Source organism: Pygocentrus nattereri, chromosome 22 (genome assembly GCF_015220715.1).
Source record: "Pygocentrus nattereri isolate fPygNat1 chromosome 22, fPygNat1.pri, whole genome shotgun sequence".
NCBI classification, from domain to species: Eukaryota; Metazoa; Chordata; class Actinopteri; order Characiformes; family Serrasalmidae; genus Pygocentrus; species Pygocentrus nattereri.
This window is the reverse complement of record NC_051232.1, coordinates 18,156,829-18,176,906: the sequence shown is the minus strand read 5'-3', so window position 1 is coordinate 18,176,906 and position 20,078 is coordinate 18,156,829. Positions and strand designations below refer to the sequence as shown.

The window sequence follows — 20,078 nt, the reverse complement described above, 5'->3', positions numbered from 1 at the left end:
AGCTTATATAAAAGTAAATCAAACACGTCTCGGCTAATGGACAGCATCTGGGGCAAGGAGGAAATTGTATAAATTACATTTCTGGACAAACCTCTTTTGTAAATCTAACCTTGTTTCTTAATTCAATTCAGTTCAGAAAAAATATTTTCTCAGCAGTACATTCACATAAGATTTACATAAATAAAGATAAATATGGATATGCAAATAGTAAAAATGGGTAGCTGTGAACCCTTACATGCTTTCTTTGAGTGATGCTTTGCTCAGAGACTTACGTGATGAAGACAGATGAAGCAATGAGGCTGGCTGTGTAAAAGCCCCGCTGGCAGTCGGCGTTCTTGCGGTGTCTCTGATGCATTTCTCCTCCACAGTTCTCACAGCAGCGGCACAGGCAGAAAAAAAAGCCCACCAGTGGCATAAGCATCACAAACAAAACCCCCAACACCGTCAGCACGATGAAGCCTATCTCATAGTAAATAGCCTGCAGAGAGAGGATAAAGAGAGAGGAGAATGTATTTTCATATATAGTAAAGAAAAACCTGAGAGAACTATTTAAAACTGAGCACCATGGGTGTTTTTGCTTGTAAAAACATTATGAAATATTACAGTAAATTAGGGCTGATGTATCCGAAAACTTTGTCATCGACACCGATTTTGAGGAACTAAATGTTCCAATAACTGAATTTTACAGACTGACTGATATGACGTGTGAACTGCCAGTTATGATTATTTATAGTTTTTAATCGTAAAATTTCTTAAACAGCAGAATCTCACAAAGCTTTTAATGTTATAAGTATTTGTGCTGGAGGCGGGCCAAAATTCTTCACAGATTTCTCTGTTATTTTCTTAAATCATTTCTCCCTCACAAGTTTTAACAACATTATCCTCCTGCTAAAGGAAAGGCCTGTATGCATCACTGTTTGTTATTTTAACCATGAAGTTGTTTTCTGATCATGTTCACCAGTTTAGCTTGTATTGCTGAAATAAAGCTGAGTTAACTGGTTTACTGTCCTAAAATCAGGGAAAACCCCACTAAACCATCTGTGGTTATGCTAACATTCGCTGATGTAGAATCACATTTTGTTGCGCGACTGTTTTGTCATTTATTTGTATTTATTCTAATTCTATTGTTTTTCTAGGCAAGTAAACACTTATTGGACAGACAAATAGCATATTTTTCTCAAATGGTCTAAGACTTATTAGTGTAAATGGAAAGTAAAGCGGCTAGTAAAGATGCTGGAGGTTGTTACCTGTAGCGTTAGGACAACGTTCTCAGGCTGTTGCACCGTAACATTGAGGGAACAGCAGGGAAGAAGAAAAACATTGCAAAATGAGATTTAGACACAGGATTATGAAGGCAATAACAAACGTATTAGCTATTTAGTACAGATAAATGAACAAACACATAGGCATACCTTCTGAAGCTCCTCTGGTTTGATTCCTCCCATGTTTTGCTGTAAAAGTTTTACAATGAGGTCTATAACAAAAAGAAGAGGTTGTTCAATTAGATTAGGATTCAAAACATATTTTGATCTAACTCCCCTACTGTTCAGCTTATAGCAATAGCTTATCAATTACTTGTTGTTACGCCGGTTTGTCTAAACCAGGGTTGTCCAACCTTTACCGCAAAGGCCTGGTGAGGCCGCAGGTTTTCATTCCGACAAAGCAGGAGCTCAAATGATCAGTTGATTGAAGACTGAAACCAACTGACTGAAAAAGTGGAATCAGGTGTGGTCCAGCTTGTTTAGAATGAACACCTGTAACCACATCAGCTCTTTGTGGATAAGACTGGACTCCCTAGGTCTAAACAGCTGGTCTGCCACTTGAAATGATTGTGGTCAAATTGCTTATGAAATTTAGTGCTGTGGCATAGTTTTGCCAACGGGGAGGGTGGAGCTGTTTTTATTACTGGTTGGTCTTATACTGGACTCTCCTGCCTAGCCCTAAACTTAGCATGTGTCCCTCATGCTAAGTTTCACACCTTTTCTGCTTTTTTGCCTGTGGTCATCCCCAGTCTGGTGAAATGAATGTTCTGTAATACAGGGTACGTTCACATCAACAGGTTGAAATGGCACAAATCCGATTTTTTGACTCAGATCTAATGTTTTCAGGGTAGACACGCAAATCTGAACTTTTCAAATCCGACCTGAGCCAGTTTCATATGTGGTCCTAAACTGGATACGTATCTGATTTGTGGCCATGTGACCTCGCTGTGAAAGCTCAGATTGGAATTCACGTGCTTTTTTCAGACTCTAGTGATGAACAGAAAAAGTTGCTTTAACACTAATAGCTATCCCTTGTGAAGAACATTCAGCCTGCTAATCTTAACTGAGTGTGAGTTACGAACCAGGTTCACAAGGTGCAGTCGGCGAAAACACAAGACAAAACAACACATATTATTGGCATCCAGTACATCGGCCTAAAGATAAACCACACAAGATTAACTGAATTCTGTCACAACTGACCAGTTAAAAAACACAATCAGATACAATCAAATAACGCTACATGTATCTCCAATCTCCAAGAATAAGAGAGTGGAAGGCAATAGGCAGTGATGTTGAGATAGTATAGTGCTTAACACCTCTGCCTTCTGCACTGTAGACTGGAGTTCAATCCCCACCTGGGCAAACACCCTACACTATACCAATAAGAGTCCTTGGGCAAGACTCCTAACACCGCCTTGGCCTACCTATGTAAAATGATCAAGCTGTAAGTCGCTCTGGATAAGAGCGTCAGCCAAATGCCGTAAATGTAAAATGATGTATAACATGGTCCAAAATACTCCTGCACAATCCAATCTTCTGCTTAAATTACTATTTCAAACTTTCAGAGTGACTTCAGAGAGCATACACACACTAATTGTAGCTTGCTTTTTTTCATAAATAGAGACGGCCTAGACCACTCGTTCAAACAGTATCAGCAACCTGGTGAGGATTGCCAGATTGGGTAGCATCCCTAGGAACAGCAATCTATGCTGCCTGCTATAACAATTGTTTATCAATTATGCTTTTCCATTACCTTGTAGTTTCAAGTTTCATTTAAGAAAATGAATAAAAATAATTGCTAATGATAAAATAATAATGAAACAATGACAATATAAAGAAAAAAAAAACAATCCACACTGTGAAACATATCTTGAGCTTTCTTTATCGTATGAAAAAAAAAAACTGACAGTTGCAGTCCTAATTAACATTAAAGCAGAATTCCACTTGAGAGCTCAAGGTAGCTCCTGTAGTTTGTTGAGCTTTGGCAGTGCCCAACACGCCACGTTAATCAGAGTCTCATATTTGGCTTGATGAATCCAGATCTTACATTTTCAGACTTTTTAATATCAAAAGCACATCTGACTTGATGTGAAGATTTCAGTGAATTCAAAACTGAATCCATAAAAATCGTTTGATCGGAGAACAGAGCTCTCACTCATGTCCAACAGGTGTATAAAATCAAGCATATAGCCATGCAATCTCCAAACATGGGCAGTAGAATGAGTTGTACTGAAGAGTTCAGTGACTTTATGTAGCACTGTCATAGGATGCCACCTTTGCTCTAAATCAGTTGAAGAAATGTCTTCCCTGCTAGATCTGCCCCAGTCCACTGTAAAGTGCTATGATTGTAAAATGGAAGTATCTAGGAGCAACAACAGACCAGCCATGAATATGTAATGCATGAAAACCTAAAGAGCAAGGCTGCTGGATGCTGAATCAGGTAGCATTTAAAATGGTCTATGCCTTGGGCCAGTGCAATTTATAACTGGAAAAAATTCAAGTTTGATGGGTCATGTGCAATTGTCTTTTTTTGTTTACATTTTACTGAGTGAAACTCGTATAGTATTTAAGTTATTTTATTTTATTTTTCTCTTTCTACTTTATTTTGCACCAAGAATGGGGGGTTTGTACTTCAATTCGGTTGTGTAAGTGTACGAGTACAATGTGCAATGACAAAGTTAATTCATTCATTCATTCATTCATTCATTCATCATTCATTCATTCATTCATTCATTCACTCACTGTTGCACCACTCACCACAAATGGCCTCTGGAAGCAACATCAGCATATGAACAGTGTGTCAGGCTTCCACGGCGCCAGCACTTTCCTGTTCCTGTGCCTATGCACAAAGCGAGCTCCATAAAGTCCCACTTAACATCTTTAGGATTAACTGCAATGTTAATTGTGATCCAGATCTTCTCATCCAACAGTGCTCATATACGTGTGATGGTCAGGTGATACAGTGTGTTTGTGTACATACATGACATAGTGTTCAGCGTCCTAGAAGTACTAATGATCCATATGATATTCAAAAAAATGTACTATTACTTAATGGGCCTAAGGTCACCATGCCCAATGCCCATCATCAGCTAAAGGCCCCCCCCCCAACATTACATTTGGAACCAGCATGCGCACAAATCTAATACCTGATATCTTGATGCTGAAAAGACTGCTTTGTCTTAACCTACAGAGCAATCTGTCTCATGGTAACCGTCCAGTCTAATCGTACGCTTAACAAAATCCGCTGTTGATAACAAAATGGTGATAATGCTCTCAGTTTTCCTTACTGTGTTTCACAATATGGCGAGGATTTTAGTGCCAGTTTTCAGGTCTATAATATACCCCATTATAAACCTGATACTATTAAGATGTCAGGCTCTCAGAACGAATCAGACGCTAGCAAACTGAAACCAGTTGTAGAGCTTTACTTGAGGCTAAGGGATTCATACAACAATCGTGGTCAAAACAGACCAAAGTCAAACCCAAGAAAGTAGAATATCCAGAACAGGAAAAACATAAAGAGAGCCCCAAAAAACAGTCCAGGGTCAAACACGGAAAAGCAAAACAACAACGACAGAGCAAAATCACAAAGGCAAAACGGGTCATACACAGATAGTCACGCTAGGTATGCAGCTGGAGATGTTGGCAATGCTTTGCTATCGACAAGACTAAAGGCTGGGCTTACATGCTACCTAACTGATTACATGTAATGGGTGAGACATTAGGTGTTATGCAGGGATGAGCATTGTAAAAAAGACAACTGTTTCGTCTTTTATTTTGGAGATGAGGGCAGAGGCATAGGTTCCTCTAGAGCAGGGGTGTCCAATCTTATCCACAAAAGACTGGTGTGGCTGCAGGTTTTCACTCAAAACAAGCTGGAGCACACCTGATTCTACTTGTTTAATCAGTTGGTTTCAGTCTTCAAACTGCTGATCAGGTGATCTCCTGCTTTGCTGGAATGAAAACCTGAAGCCACACCGGCCCTTTGTGGATAATGCTGCCTTCAAATCCTCCTCGGAAGTTCCTACTTACGACTTTGTAAGCATTTGTGTTCAAGTGGTTTTGGTTGGAAATAAGTGAAGATCATGTTTTTGGTTTACTTTTATTTTTCTGTTATTAAAGAGAGTCTGTGTACATACATTATACCTGTATTTCCATTTATGGATGGTTGCAGCCTGCAGTGTTAAGGCTTTGTCTGATGAATAACTGAAACATGGCTGGTTGATCAATGGCTTTTTTTTTGTTGTTGTTGTTGACACGCCCCCAACTAGGAAACTCAGGGCCTATTGAAAAATTAGAGTTTCCCACTAGAATATTAAAATCTAAATTTTATTCAGTCCAGGAGTTGGTAATATTTGCACACCCTACTAAGTGAACAGAATAGAATGCCGTTGCTTTCTCTCAGGCAGCCACACTGCCTGGGTTTTGGCTGATAAGAACACAATAATACTGGCATGGGGATTTCATGGAAAATTCATTGGCAAAATATGTCAAAATTGACCTATGCAACTTTTCCCACAAATCATGTCATGGCCCTCAGGCTGAAACCACTGTTTAAAATAGTGTGATAGTTGTGTGGTAATGCCTTTATAAAAGTTAAACAATAAACATAAACTTTCTCTTTCAGGCCCGAAACATACTTCACGCAAGGACATGAACGCAGACGCTTTGAGCTACGCAGATGGGGTTTCCATGCAAAGTTGTGTTTAAAATGGTTCACAATGCATTTTATAATGTGACGCAACTGCAAGTTGCATTCTGAGAGTTAAAGCAAGGGGCACGATAACGACACCCAAGCCTGACCAAGCGGTCTTGGACCATCAGCGTGCTTTCTCAACTGCCATAGCAGACGAGCAGTTGAGTCTCATGCAAAGATGGGATATAATATAATTAATTATCGGATTTCCAATCCAAGAGTAGGAGTGAAGCAGCTCATTCTCCTCTACCGTCCACATTTAGCTGTTGAAGTTACTGGAATAAGTAGATCCCTCTCTGGCTTGTACTCTATCGCCCCCTTCAGTACTGAGTGTTTTAACCTCTACAGCAACACAAGAAAGCACAAGGAGTTTGTACAGAATTTGCAGTGCGTTGGCCAAGCACTGTCATTTGCGCTCGTGTCCTTGCATAAAGTATTTTTCGGGTCTTACACACAGAGTTACATAATAGTATGTGTGTGATTAAGTCACTTGATTTCAGACTGAATCCTCCTGAGTAACATGGAACAGTAAAGACTTTGACCTTGTGTATGTGTGTCGTACTTCTCTTAAGTGAGTCACAGAGTATTTAAAATACACACTTAGTCACACATGACCTAATATGACCTACATTAACAGTCACAACACAAATGAAAAGCTGCTTATCTGGTAATCCATATGTACTGTATGTCTTATAAAACATAACCCAGTAAACCCCATAACCCTTCATTAGGACTAGATGATCATGAATGCCCATCTGACATTTCTGATACCCTGATGTTTTGCTTTATGCTTTTTTAAGGGTGTGATTTCTGTTCAAAAGATGTAGCAGGACTGTATATTTGTATGTATGTGTGCGCAGCCAGAAAATGTATCCTAGCCATAAAAACAGACAAAATTACAAGAAGACGGGTCAGCCCTGTGTTATAGGCACTGCAGCACAGTGATTGCTTTTACTAGTTGATGACATATGGCAACATTATAGATAAGAAACAACCATGTAACAGACTGTGTAGATTTCATTAATGGTATGTGTGTTCAATGTGTCCCAGAAACCTAATCACCAGTTGAGACTCAACAATGACATGCACTGGAGATCAGGCAGCATGTATTAGGGCGGACTCGAGGTGTGCGTGTGTGGACAGATGGATAGGTGTTCGTCAGTAAGCAGTGACACAAATATGTGTGATTTTCCCCAGCTGTCACAGCAACTGGACTGTGGGACTGAAGATGCCGTTACTCTCATGCACTCATAGACACAAACACATGTATACAGAAACGCACATCAATTCTCTCTGTGCCCGGCAAAGGTTGATCAAGTATCAGCACCCTGTGATGGTAAAAACTCATTTACAGCTGCTTTAAAAAAACAGTTCATTCATTGATTTATTTCATAAAAACCATAGCAAGACACATGAACATAACTGACCTTTGTGCGAATACGACATTTACTATATCTAACATATATCAGATTGTTCTGTTTCCATGACTGTTTAGCTGAACTTCTTCCCTTCATTTCCTCCATCATCAACAGCTCCCTGTCATCTGGAATGGTTCCATCTTCTTTCAAGGCACCTAGGGTGGTCCCCATCCTAAAGAAGCCGAGTCTCGATGGCACCGACATCAACAATTACCGACCGGTATCTCTCCTTTCCTTCCTTTCTAAAATTCTCGAACGTGCTGTTTACAACCAACTATCTGTCTTTCTCTCTGAAAACCAGCTACAGGACCCCAACCAATCCGGGTTCAAACCAGCCCACTCTACTGAAACTGCACTCATCACAGTTTCAGAGAAACTCCATGCAGCAAGGTCAGCTGGACTGTCATCAGTTCTGATTCTTCTCGACCTCTCTGCAGCCTTTGACACTGTCAATCACAAGATTCTTCTGTCTATCCTTTCTGGCCTTGGCATTTCAGGAACAGCATGGAAGTGGTTTGAGTCCTACCTAGAGGGGCGCTCCTACCAGGTAACATGGAGGGGCTCAACATCCACTCCATGCATCCTCTCCACTGGTGTTCCTCAAGGTTCAGTTCTGGATCCTCTCCTATTTTCTCTCTATACCCGCTCACTCGGACATGTTATTTCTTCTCATGGCTTTTCATATCACTGCTATGCTGATGACACACAACTCATCCTTTCTTTTCCTCCTAATGACACACAGGTATCGACTCGGATCGCAGCATGTCTGGCAGACATTGCATCGTGGATGACAACCCACCACCTCAAGCTGAACCCAAGCAAGACGGAGATGCTTTACATCCCGGGATCTTCTGGTATTCGGTGTGATCTCTCAATTCCCTTTGAGAACACCCTGATTACTCCATCTACAGAAGCTCGTAGTCTTGGGGTAGTTGTAGATGACCAGCTCTCTTTCACGGCTCATGTTGCTAACCTGACTCGGTCATGCAGATTTCTCCTTTACAACATCCGGAGAATTCGACCTTTTCTCTCTAGAGAGGCCACACAGGTACTCGTTCAGTCTTTAGTCATTTCTAGACTAGATTACTGTAACTCCCTTCTGGCTGGTCTTCCAATGCGTACCATCAGGCCCCTGCAACTGATCCAGAATGCTGCAGCTCGACTCGTCTTCAACCTTCCTAAATTCAGCCATGTCACTCCACTGCTGCGTTCCCTTTATTGGCTTCCTGTAGCAGCTCGCATCAGATATAAAACCCTGATGTTGGCCTACAAAGCCAAAAATGGTCCAGCTCCTTCCTACTTGAGATCAATGGTGAAAGCTAGATCCGTACCCAGAGACCTCCGTGCTTCAAGTACGGCTCGACTTGACCCACCATCTTGCAGATCACAAGGAAAACATGCCTCCAGACTGTTCTCTGTCCTGGCACCAAGGTGGTGCAATGAACTTCCCCTAAGTGTCCGAACAGCAGAATCACTTGCTGTCTTTAAACGACGTCTGAAGACCCATCTCTTTACACTACACTTATCTAATCACTAACACTGTCTATTAAAGATCTTCACCTCTTTTTGTTCACTGTATTTTATTACAAATTTTTTTTCAGCAGGTTTAGTGTTGTGTAGACTCTGTGTTGAGTTGTAGGTATTTTTCTACTTGTTGTATTTGTTTTAGGTCTCAATGCATAGATAACTTCAGGTAGCAATTTAGAGCAAAGCTCTTTAAAATTATGTCGACCTTTATTAACATGAGATATTCTGAAGTAATGACAAGCACTTTTGTAAGTCGCTCTGGATAAGAGCGTCTGCTAAATGCCATAAATGTAAATGTAAATGTGCTCATTGAACAAGTGTGGCAGTGATGTCATCTGTTTACCGGGAAAGTCCTGCCCTTCAATAAAAAGAGCCAATCGGCTTGCTGGTTACACCACAAGTGGGAAAAGCTTTCTCATTTGTGCAGAACTGCGAAAGCATAGAATACAAAATGACCAGGAAAAACACATTTGTGTATTATTTGAGCCAAATGCTAAAAACTATTTATAAGATTTTTATAAGACAGTGAAAATACAAGCCAATAATCCCATTAAATGAGATGGTTTTGCTGGTATTTGCAAGTAAGTATCTTATGTTATACCTTAGTGCTTCAAAACACGTGTGCCTTAACATGAGCCCGTTGCCTAAGGACTTTAACCAATTCCAATGAAGCTGGGACGTTGCGTAAAACCCAAAAAAGTAAAATACGATGATTTGCAAATCCTTTTCAACCTATATTCAATTGAATACACTACAAAGACAAGAGATTTCATGTTCAAATGGATAAACTTTATTGTTTTTTGCAAATATTCACTCACTTTGATGCCTGCAACATGTTCCGAAGAAGTTGGGACAGGGGCATGTTTACCACTGTGTTGCATCACCTTTCCTTTAAACAACACTCAATAAGCGTTTGGGAACTGAGGACACTAATTGTTGATGCTTTGTAGGTGGAATTCTTTCCCATTCTTGATTGATGTACAACTTCAGTTGCTCAACAGTCCGGGGTCTCCGTTGTCGTATTTCGCGCTTCATAATGTGCCACACATTTTCGATGGGAGACAGGTCTGGACTGCAGGCAGGCCAGTCTAGTACCTGCACTCTTTTACTATGAAGCCACGCTGTTGTAACACGTGCAGAATTTTAACTTGCACTTGTAGATGGAGCGATGAACTGTGTTCACTGACAATGGTTTTCCTTCCTGACAATGGTTTTCCTTCCTGAGCCCATGTGGTAATATCCATTACAGAATGATGTCAGTTTTTAATGCAGTGCTGCCTGAGATTTACTTGCAGAGATTTCTCCCGATTCTCTGAATCTTTTGATGATATTATGGACTGTAGATGATGAAATGAATGAATTCAAAATTAATGAATATTTGCAAAAAAACAATAAAGTTTATCCATTTGAACATTAAATATCTTGTCTTTATAGTGTATTCAATTAAATAAAGGTTGAAAAGGATTTGCAAATCATCGTATTCTGTTTTTATTTATGTTTTGCACAACATCCCAACTTCACTGGAATTGGGGTTGTATTTCTCTGACAAACAACTAGTAATGCACCAGTTTATGAAGTGGCTGTATGCTGATAATGCTGAGCGCTTTATTTCATTCAGTGTATATGAGAAAAGTGTAAAAATCAACTTGAACCTGGCTTTTATTAGCTCTCCCTGCCAGCATTCTACAGCACTGTAGCTCGGATACATGACGCGCCTTAATTCAAAACTGTCGTCTATCCACTGCATGGTTAAACTACGAATACTCACAGGCACTACATCATGTCCAGAAGTTTGTGGTAAGGCTAAGGGATGTCACATTATCATAAATGAGCTTGTGAACATGAGTCGCTACCATATTATGTAGCTCCACTAGGGCTACGTCAGAAAAATAACGATTACTGTTTTGTAAAGTAGCTTAAGATGTTTGAGCAGCCGTCGAAACCCAACATCCTTCACGAGAGTGAACTGCTGATCGTCCAGAGTGATAAATTCCATCACCTTTGCAGTAAAAATTGTATCTTTAGTGCTATTTCTTAAGGAGCTGATCAATCAGTAGCAAGACTTTTTGACAGTAATTTTGAGATAGTCCCTAACTCTGCCTCAAGCACTGAACCAGAAGCGTCTAATTTTGTTTATGCTCAGCTTGAGCAATCGATTGACCAATTCATGGACAAAGACAGTGCCAGCGTGATTGTGTCTGGTAGTGAGCCACGTCTATAGAGCTTACATTCAAGATTTCACAATGCTGTTACAAATATTTTTGCTGCAACGGCACGTTGGGAGCACAGTAATATTACACATGGAACTCTTTTATTTTATAAAGAAAGCAAAGCAACACTGCACCGGTAACCTTTGCCGGCACTTGTTTATATTTCTGTTTGAATGAGAACGAGACAGAATGAACTGTATAGAGTGGCATATGGTTAATCCTCTTTAAAGGGTCTTGCTACTGGGCAGTTAAGCGATCCCTTTTTTCTCTGTTTGTGTTTCTAGCTCTTTCATTGTCAATTTCAATCCCTCCCTCTCTTTCTCTCCCTCTATAATCCTCAATCCCCCCTTTCTACCTTCCTCCCCAGTCTATTTTCTCTCACTAATTCTGCCTTATCTCACCTTTTCACCTCATCCCTCTCTGTTTCTTTTCCTTTCTCTCACAGTATGGTGCCTGAAAGTAGCTTTGCTTGAGTTACTAAGTAAAAGTAACATTTCTTTTCAGGGTAAAGAGACTGATACACCAGACATTACAGACAACTCTTTACTTTGGCACAATCTACTACCACATTAATTCCATCCTTCCAATCTTAAAACCAATGAGCACCAGTTGTCCCCCCAACAAAAGATCTTCACAAAACAGTTATATGATGTTCCCCTTCATAGAGACACAAGCAAAGTTCATACAAGCAAATACCCAAACACAATTTACCTGTCTTGCAAAGTTTGCATCTGAAATGGCTAAAGGAGATACAAGATAATCCACTTCCATAATCAAGAGTCAAGTCAAAGGAAAGTAAGTGAAAAACCCATAACGGCCAAGGTAGACCACCAAAACTGTCACTATCAGATTAACAGCACTTACAGCTTTCATCTTTCAAAGACAGAGAAGAAAATCAAGCTCCACTCTTGCTTCGGATCTGGAAAAAACTCGTGTTTCTGTCCATCCTTCCACGGTGAGAAGACCACTCAATGCCATGGATCTGAAATAATGTGTAAGCTGCCCAGAAGCCACTACAGAGAAAGTAAATAGTCAAGAAAGGAAGAAAATTTGCATTTGAACATTGAAAATGGACAACCTAGATTAAAGTTGGTGAGGGTATTGAGACTAAATTTATAATTGGGATTACTTAAATCGCGAGAAGCAGAGCACACAAACAACTCTTAGACTGAACTTTGTGTTTACCCGAAACATGTAAAATATCTCTTTTTCTCCTGGAGAAGAAGAGGCAGAGGCACAGAGTGGACACAGTAAACACTGAGCATTCTGATATTATATTTAGCTATTGCAGCTTCAGTGAAATTTTCTGTTAAAAACATGTTTTCTGTTTTTTTCTCTGCTACAGAAAAATGAACAAAATGTATGTAACGGCTACTTTGACTGGGAATCCCCGACTTTCACACGGTACTGTATATATTTTTAATTATGGGCAGATACACTGACAGAACATGAGTGGACCAGAGAGAGGAAGATACATGAAAAAAATACGGATGAATCAATAATAGTATCCTCGAAGAAATCACACTTGGTGCAGGAGGTTTACTTATTTTGCACTGTAGCTGTAGCTAATGAAATTAACATGAAGCTTACGCACATCAAATCATGACTGTTATCATGACTGGGCCTTCCGTTCGAAATGTCAAAAATCCAGCAAAACATCAGAAAAAAACCCACTTATATTATAATACTAATTTCTGCTAGCATCCCTGCAAGTATGAGATTCTAGTAGTTTGGTCACTTTAAGCTAAAGGCCATTCGCATTAAAACATTTTGGCCTTTCTATTTACTCGTATTCACAGTCAGTGACATATCTAGAGCTTCCAGATAACCTAGAGTGATGTTTGGCTGTTTTCTTAGCCAATCTGTAATTGCACTGATAGTTATTCTGACATGTTCGTACTTCTCTTCATCTTATGAAGTCCTAACCAACTGCAGAACTCACTTCGCTAGATATACTAAGATAGCACAGAGAAAAACAGTTCCTCACTGGACAGTTTTCCTCTTAGCATCTTGGAGAAGGCATAACGTAGACACAGACAACATAGATATCTATATTTATATACACTCTTCATATCGCTGTGCCTCGTTTGTACCCTAATGCACGCTGATGAGCATCTCCAAGTCAAGTCATGTACCAAGACAAATTCTATGTATATGCAATAAAGTGGAGATTAAAAACGATGCACAATACAGGCGCAGTATGTTAGGAGCATCTGGGCCTGCAGGTTAAATCTAGAAGCACAGCCTCTGTCTCAGCTCAGATAAACCTCCTTAATATTCACTGATCACCCTGCTAGATTAAAATAAGGCACTGCAAATACACCACAGATAATCATTTAGGATGTGACGTCCTTATGCCATGCAAGTGGATGTATGTGTTCCAAGGGTCTTCATTTTGTGGTGTAAGCATGATTAAGTGGATTATACACATTTAAATGTACTCATCAAATAGATTTGTGTATTCAGAGCTATTCATTAAATCTGCATGTTAAATACCGACGGTGCAGTAGCATTAACTTTCCACGCTGATCAAGAGCTTTGAAAGAATGTTTAAAAGAATGTTTTTGGAAAAAATGAAATTCATGAAGCCGACATGTATTCGAGACATATTTGGTGTTTGAAGTACTTAGTAAGTAAGTAGCTAACAAGTAATGGAAGCTCTGCCAATTAGCACTGAGCAAATGGCATTCCTGAATAATCACACACCTCCAAGTTCGCTGGACTGTCAAAACTAACGTAGATTTGCTTATGCAGGTTATGACTAGAGGTGGGCAATATGACAATATTTTATCATTATAGTTGACCCTTTTTGTTGTGATAATCGTCAGTACTCAGAGTCATGCTTCATTAAAAGACGGCATAATTAATCCTGTTGATTTAGTTCAGTGTGTGAAACAAAGGTTTTTATGGTGGTTTTTAATGTGGAACTAATGGCGCAGTGTCTGCGTGTCAAAATATCGTGATAAACATCATGTGTCATGAAAATGTCTAAGTATTGTGGTGTGATTTTTCTCCATATCACCCACCCCTATTTATGACACTGTTTGACATACTGTAATCTATTCAAATGGACAAAATTACATTAAATAATTAAAAATAGGCAAATTTATTCCATTTTTGAAATTTTCTATATACCTAAACATTTAAGATATAAACAAAGCCTTTCACAGCGGCTTCATAATGGCTAAACATTAAATTATATTAAGTACAAAAAAAATACTTTTTTGGATGTCACTCCCTGCTGAGTGTGTAAATGAAGTAAAACCAGGACAGAAGATGCACAGTGTGCATACATACAATACGAAAAGGAAAGAAAGAAAGAAATTCCACTTATGTATTTCATGGCTGTAAACAGACACGTGTTACCAGTTCTAAGTGTTGCTAGTTACCTACTATGTCTTGGCTGATCAGCTATTGTTGGGGTAAGGGAGAAATTGTGTAAAGCTCATTTTTCTCCAAAGCAAAGTCTAAAAAGTGCTGTTCTAGATGAGCTTCTCAACAATACAGTTCGTGTCACAAATTCAGCTTTACACTGATGCACTGTTTGTACTTCATATGCAGGCAAAAGAGAAAAAAATCTATTTAAAAGTTAAGGAACCACTTCCCCGTCAAGGTCAGCTTCGTGGTCCTATTTGTAAGCAGAGATTTAAAGCCTACCGGGCCCAAATTAATTGCACTGCTTTGTAACTGCGCTGGCGGAACACTTCAGTACAAAGCATCGTTTTAGCCTCATGTTGCTTACGTCCCTTATTAAAATGGAAGTCATTATCATGGCAACTCTCACAAACTATGAGTAAGTGTTTGAAAAGTCTAGCACATAATGGCTTACTTTACTACCATAAAGTGTATCTGGTTTAGCATTTGTGAGGCTGCTTACTTCATATTTCATATTGGGTATCATCAGTAAGTATAACATGGTATAACATGGTGAATAAACTGCCACTCCACAGTCGTTCGGGGTCCTTCCTCATTAGTGGTTATGTGAGAATGAAAGTCCCAGAAACCATCTTAAGTCAAACAGCTTGCCAAATTATGTTTTAAGCAGGTCTGTGCTGGGGTTGTTGGGAAAGGCAGGATGCTATATAGAATAGTAATAGTCACTGTAAGAGTGTGCAAGCTAAAACTTCATCTTTGCCAAATATAAGGACATGTTCTGTTCGCTGTTCAGTAAAAGTCATGGTTGTGGTATACAGTCATGTTATGATTGAGCCTGTTTTGATTGAGGCCATGGTGTCTGTGACTCCTTAGCTAGATCTCTTTTTGTCTGAGGCTGTTTTTTAAACCTAACTGTACATGAGCTGACACATGACAGTGTTTTTCCCAAGACCCAAACACGTTTTGTCTGATGTCTGAAACTTGATGCTCTGTTCTTAAGATGGCCTAAAATATCCAGCAGACCATAAGCAGCTTTTTTCTATAAGCATACCTGCAATGGCCCCCATTGCCCTGCAACCCCAAAGGTACCAAACCAGAGCAGTTCAACATTTTCATTTCTAGAACAACCTCATCTACGCCAGGTACCAAAAGTAATAATGTACGACATCATATGACTTAAAGCTTGATCATATTCACATAAAGGAAGAACAGACTCTGCAAGTGGCTTATGTGCTTGTTAAATTAGCAGGACTGTTACTACTTGGTGAACTGTTTACAGGCACAGGCCTAATTCTAAGCACTTTTTAACTAGCTCTGATGTCAGTCGAAGAGGTATCCAGAGTAACCAGACCCTCCGAACATGAGCGAATGGTTATGAGCAGGTTTTATCAATTCTCTGTAAGATTACCAGCAGATCCAGGAAACAACCAGATCATCTGAAATGGCTCTTTATCTGATACACTGTCTAATTAACTAATTAGTAATCACACTGTGAGCAATCACTTAACACTGCATATGTATTTAAACGTTTTGCCATACACGCCTATGTGATGTGCAGGGTGGATGTACGTTTTGTACTTGTTTGCATAAGCACTGTGTAGGTTAGGAGCAGGCGTTGCATTGGCAGCATATGGCACTGAGATTATCAGCTTACCTGACTGGGCAGGTGACTCAGAGAGCCCCGCCTAATCAGGCAGATCGGCTAATTGATTAGGCAGCAGGGACTTACCACTGCAATCCTATTCTCCTCTAAACACACACGCACACACACTCCACTCTGTTCCTCTCTCCCAACAACCTGCCCTCACATAAACACCTGCTAATACCACAAAGAGAGAGAAAACAAATCTTGGGACTAAACAAAAAGCCCCTAATATTACTTTCTAATGTCTGCTCTTTCAGCATTAATGACATGCTCATTTTAGCCCTCCTTTGTCTTTCAACTTTTCATTTTAATCCAAAAAAGAAAAATAGAAAACTGTCACCCAAAACAGTTACGAATACGATGTCTGACACCTGAGACGTTATTTTACGATAATTCTGAGATTGGATATTGTTTTCAATCTGTTCATGTCAAACAGGTACACTGTTGCAAGACAAAGCAGGGATATTTTCCCACTATCAACATAACTCAGAAGATGTGTAGGTTCATTACTTGTTTTGGACACTAAATAAAATGGCTATATTTGCATTGTTGACATTGCGACCCCTGGTTCCTCTGAATGACTTGGTCCACATGTACACACCTGAATTAACAAGAATTTTTTAAAAACGCCCCTTAATCATCTGTCACTCTCTTTTTATAAGGCTATGGGCTCTAACCTGAGCTCACCTCTAAGTGCATGTTCACACACAGTTTGTCACTACCAACACCTGTAAACACTCGTTGACTGCCAATCACCACATGAACTAACTCAACCTGCCTTAACTGTTTTGAACCAGCTTCACGCTGACACTGAACACCTTCCCTACCATGTGCTTATGTCTAAAATCTTGTATGTCTACCCCAACAGTTTGATCTAGTCTGAAGCGCTGAGTATACTATCAGTAGCTGTCAGCAAGACTAGACTAGCTAGGCATTAACACCAGTACACCAAAACATGATGCAAATACTTGTCTATTACCATTTATAGCGTTATTATAACGTGTCAAATTTCAAATACAATGGTAGTAACAGCCAACATGGTTTCTGGTGTGTGAAGCACATTGTCTCCTAGATCTCTAACCAAGAGGAACTTGCCAAGCCCAAAAAGCATGGAGCAACGTATCCAGCTGACCTACCCTGCTACAAAAAGCAGCAGGCTGGTCATCAGCAAAGCCAGCACATGTGGTGGTCTGGATGATGGTATGCTGGTCAACCAGCACGACCATGCTGGGTGACCAGCTAAACCAGTACCAGACCAGCAGAAACTAGCATGGCCCAGCTTAGACCAGCATCCTGGTCCTTTCAACATGGTAATCATTAGCACGTTATAAGCCACATTCCTATTCAGAGCTGCTGACCGCGTTCAGCATCGCGCGCTCCTGTCACTTCTACAGTCAAGCGAACTGCCCAAACACCGCACGTCACAATGCACAGTCTGCGTGCGCACGTGCACTGACCGCTTAAATGGAAACTGACAGCACGCGCACTGAAAACAAAACTGGAAATTCACTGCACGCGCACCAAAGGCTGAAATGCACACTTGCTGCGCGCGCTGAAAGCCGAAAAGCAAAGTCACTGCACGCTGAAGCACACCGTGGCCGCACGCGCACTGACAGCTTAAACGCACCCTGGCCGCGTGCGCTCTGACTGGAAACACAGACGCACCCGCTCCGCACGCACACTGCCATTTAAACCGACTGCACGTGCACTGAACCCTGGAATGCGCAGCGGTCGCACGCGCCCTGGAAGCTGAAGCGCTCACCTTTGGGGAAGGGGTTGGGCTGCACGGCGTAGAGGAACGCGTGCACCATGTGGAAGAGGAGGCCGATGGCGCCCGGCTCGTAGTACGCGTGTGTCTCGTACACCACGGACGGGACGTAGCCGAACTCCAGCGCTTCGGCGGCGGGGGCCCGGTGCGTGTCTGCGCGCGCCGGCTCTTCGCTGGACTCGGGTTGCTGCTCGCGCGCCCAGCTGCAGCCACAGCAATAGAGCAGCAGCGCGAGACGCGCGTTCCACAGCATCGCGAGGCGGCACGTGAAGAGCAGGGACTTCAGAAAAGAAACCGAAGATACGAAATAAAAACAGCGGCGACAACGGAGCGAGGACGCGCCTCAGCCGGTGCTCTCGGAGCCGCTGCTGGATTTAGACATGAAGGGGAAAAGAAGAAGCGCTGCGAGAAAAAGCGGGAAGGTGAAAAGAGAGAAAAAGAGCTGCGCGCTCCAGTTTGAGCTCAGGCGCGGCTCCGCCGTGTCGGGTCTGCGGGACTCATCTCTCTCCGTGTGCTCCGCGGCTCCTCAGCGCTCGGTCTGCGCTCCTCCGCCGCTCGTTCTGGAGCGCGCGAGGCTTTGCGCGTGCGCGTAGCCGTCGGTACGTTTGTGGCGCGCATGCGTAAATAGGGGCGGCCGTGGACGACGCTTCTCGTAAAAAATGACAAAAAATTCAGACACTGATATCAGAACGGACCCTTTTAAAGGCGCCTCCGCACCGCAGGCTCAAAAAGGGCGCTTTTCTCTGGCGAAGACAATGTTTACTGCGGTTTTTCACGAGGAAAGGTCTTTGGCCCCACGCAAAGCAGAGCAACGCACAGTCTCAAGTGCCTTATCGCTTTTATAACACAACAAGACGAAATACACACATTTTCAGAAAGTTAATTTATTATTAACAATAATCAACATGAACAAGTATTCCGCCAAGAAATGGGCAGGTCACGGACACACTGGCTGTGTTTACACGCAAAGACTTTTGCCAGTCCGCTTGAATACAGTCCGATTACAGATTCAGACTGAGGTGTTTATTCTCACTCTGTTCAACAGTCTGATGAAAATCTTCGTTTACATACCGACTACAAGTAATCCGATGCAAAATGACGCGCATGCGTGGAGCAGCGCTGAGAGTAACCGTTACCATGACAGCGAGCATCACGTGAGTTTTAGTTGGCGCGCTTGTGTTTTTAATGTCTTTAAACTGACGTCAGGCTCAGAAAAACGTCCTTCACATGCGCTTATAAAGGAAGACGTCGTGCTCTGAGACACATAAGCTGGCCGTCCGTCCCACCGCCGTCTTTTAAAGCTCAGAGTATAAACCTCGTCTCCTCTGATGACCAGTTTCTGCCCGGTATAAACCTCTCGCTATGACGCGATGCGCATGCGCAGAACGTTCTCACACGGTCCGATTGGAGTGTAAACGGATTCAGGCGTTTACACGGATATTATTCTTCTATCTAACGGATTATTTAGAGGTTTACCCTCCTCGTTCAATCGGATAGAAATTGTATTCCGAATGGCCTCAATCAGACTAGACTATTCCGATTGAGGTGTTTACATGGACGTATTCCATTCCGATTGAGCTATTAGTCGGATTATTAACGGATTATCAGGCTGCATGTAAACGTGGCTACTGATGTTGAAATGCTCAGCTCTAACGTCATCTAGCAGCTACGCTACAATGTTGTAATACAACTTCATCACAAGCTTTAAAAAGCGTCCTGCGAGTTTTGGCTGTGCCTGACGCGCATGTTGCTGCTTCTGCTTGGTACTTTGGTCCCGCGTCACTCGATCTGAGCAAAACAGCAGAAAAATTGAAAGATCCGTTTCTCTCTCTCCCACTTTGAAGAAAGAACGTCACAAAAGCAGGGCCGGTCGCTCACGTGCTCCAGTGGCTTTTCCACACGAATCAGACTGTGGATGTTTTCTAACACAGTTATCCGAGTTCAGGACCACTGAGCCGCTTGGTGGGCTCTTTTAGGTGCCACTGCAACCTGGATTAGTTCATGTGAAAACAATCGAGCAAGCTCAGCTCGATTACAGGGTCGCCAAATAAATGACAGCTGTGCATTATTTCAAGACCACCATTCAACAAAGGTCAAAGCAATCTAACATCTAAATGTTAAACAGCGCCACTAACTGGAAGAGAGCCGCTGTTCAGTCATAGCTTAGCTAGCACGCA

At 41.5% G+C, this 20,078-nt stretch overlaps 1 protein-coding gene across 11 annotated transcripts in view; it reads right to left on the bottom strand.

Annotated features, from left to right (window-relative positions):
- The window catches only part of prom1b (prominin 1 b), a 55,735-nt gene extending 37,253 nt beyond the window's left edge, over positions 1-18,482 (bottom strand). For 10 of the 11 annotated variants that reach the window (XM_017709395.2, XM_037532884.1, XM_037532885.1 and 7 more), the window contains exons 1-4: positions 17,896-18,481; positions 1,413-1,474; positions 1,248-1,274; positions 273-478 (exon numbers count right to left, since the gene is read on the bottom strand). In XM_017709395.2, coding sequence (XP_017564884.2) covers positions 273-478; positions 1,248-1,274; positions 1,413-1,474; positions 17,896-18,154 — 554 coding nt within the window. In that variant the 5' untranslated portion in view covers positions 18,155-18,481. Of the gene's footprint in view, positions 1-272; positions 479-1,247; positions 1,275-1,412; positions 1,475-17,895 lie in introns of all 11 variants that reach the window. The other variant, XM_037532882.1, reaches the window with a different exon arrangement.
- Between the last annotated feature and the right edge of the window lie 1,596 nt (positions 18,483-20,078).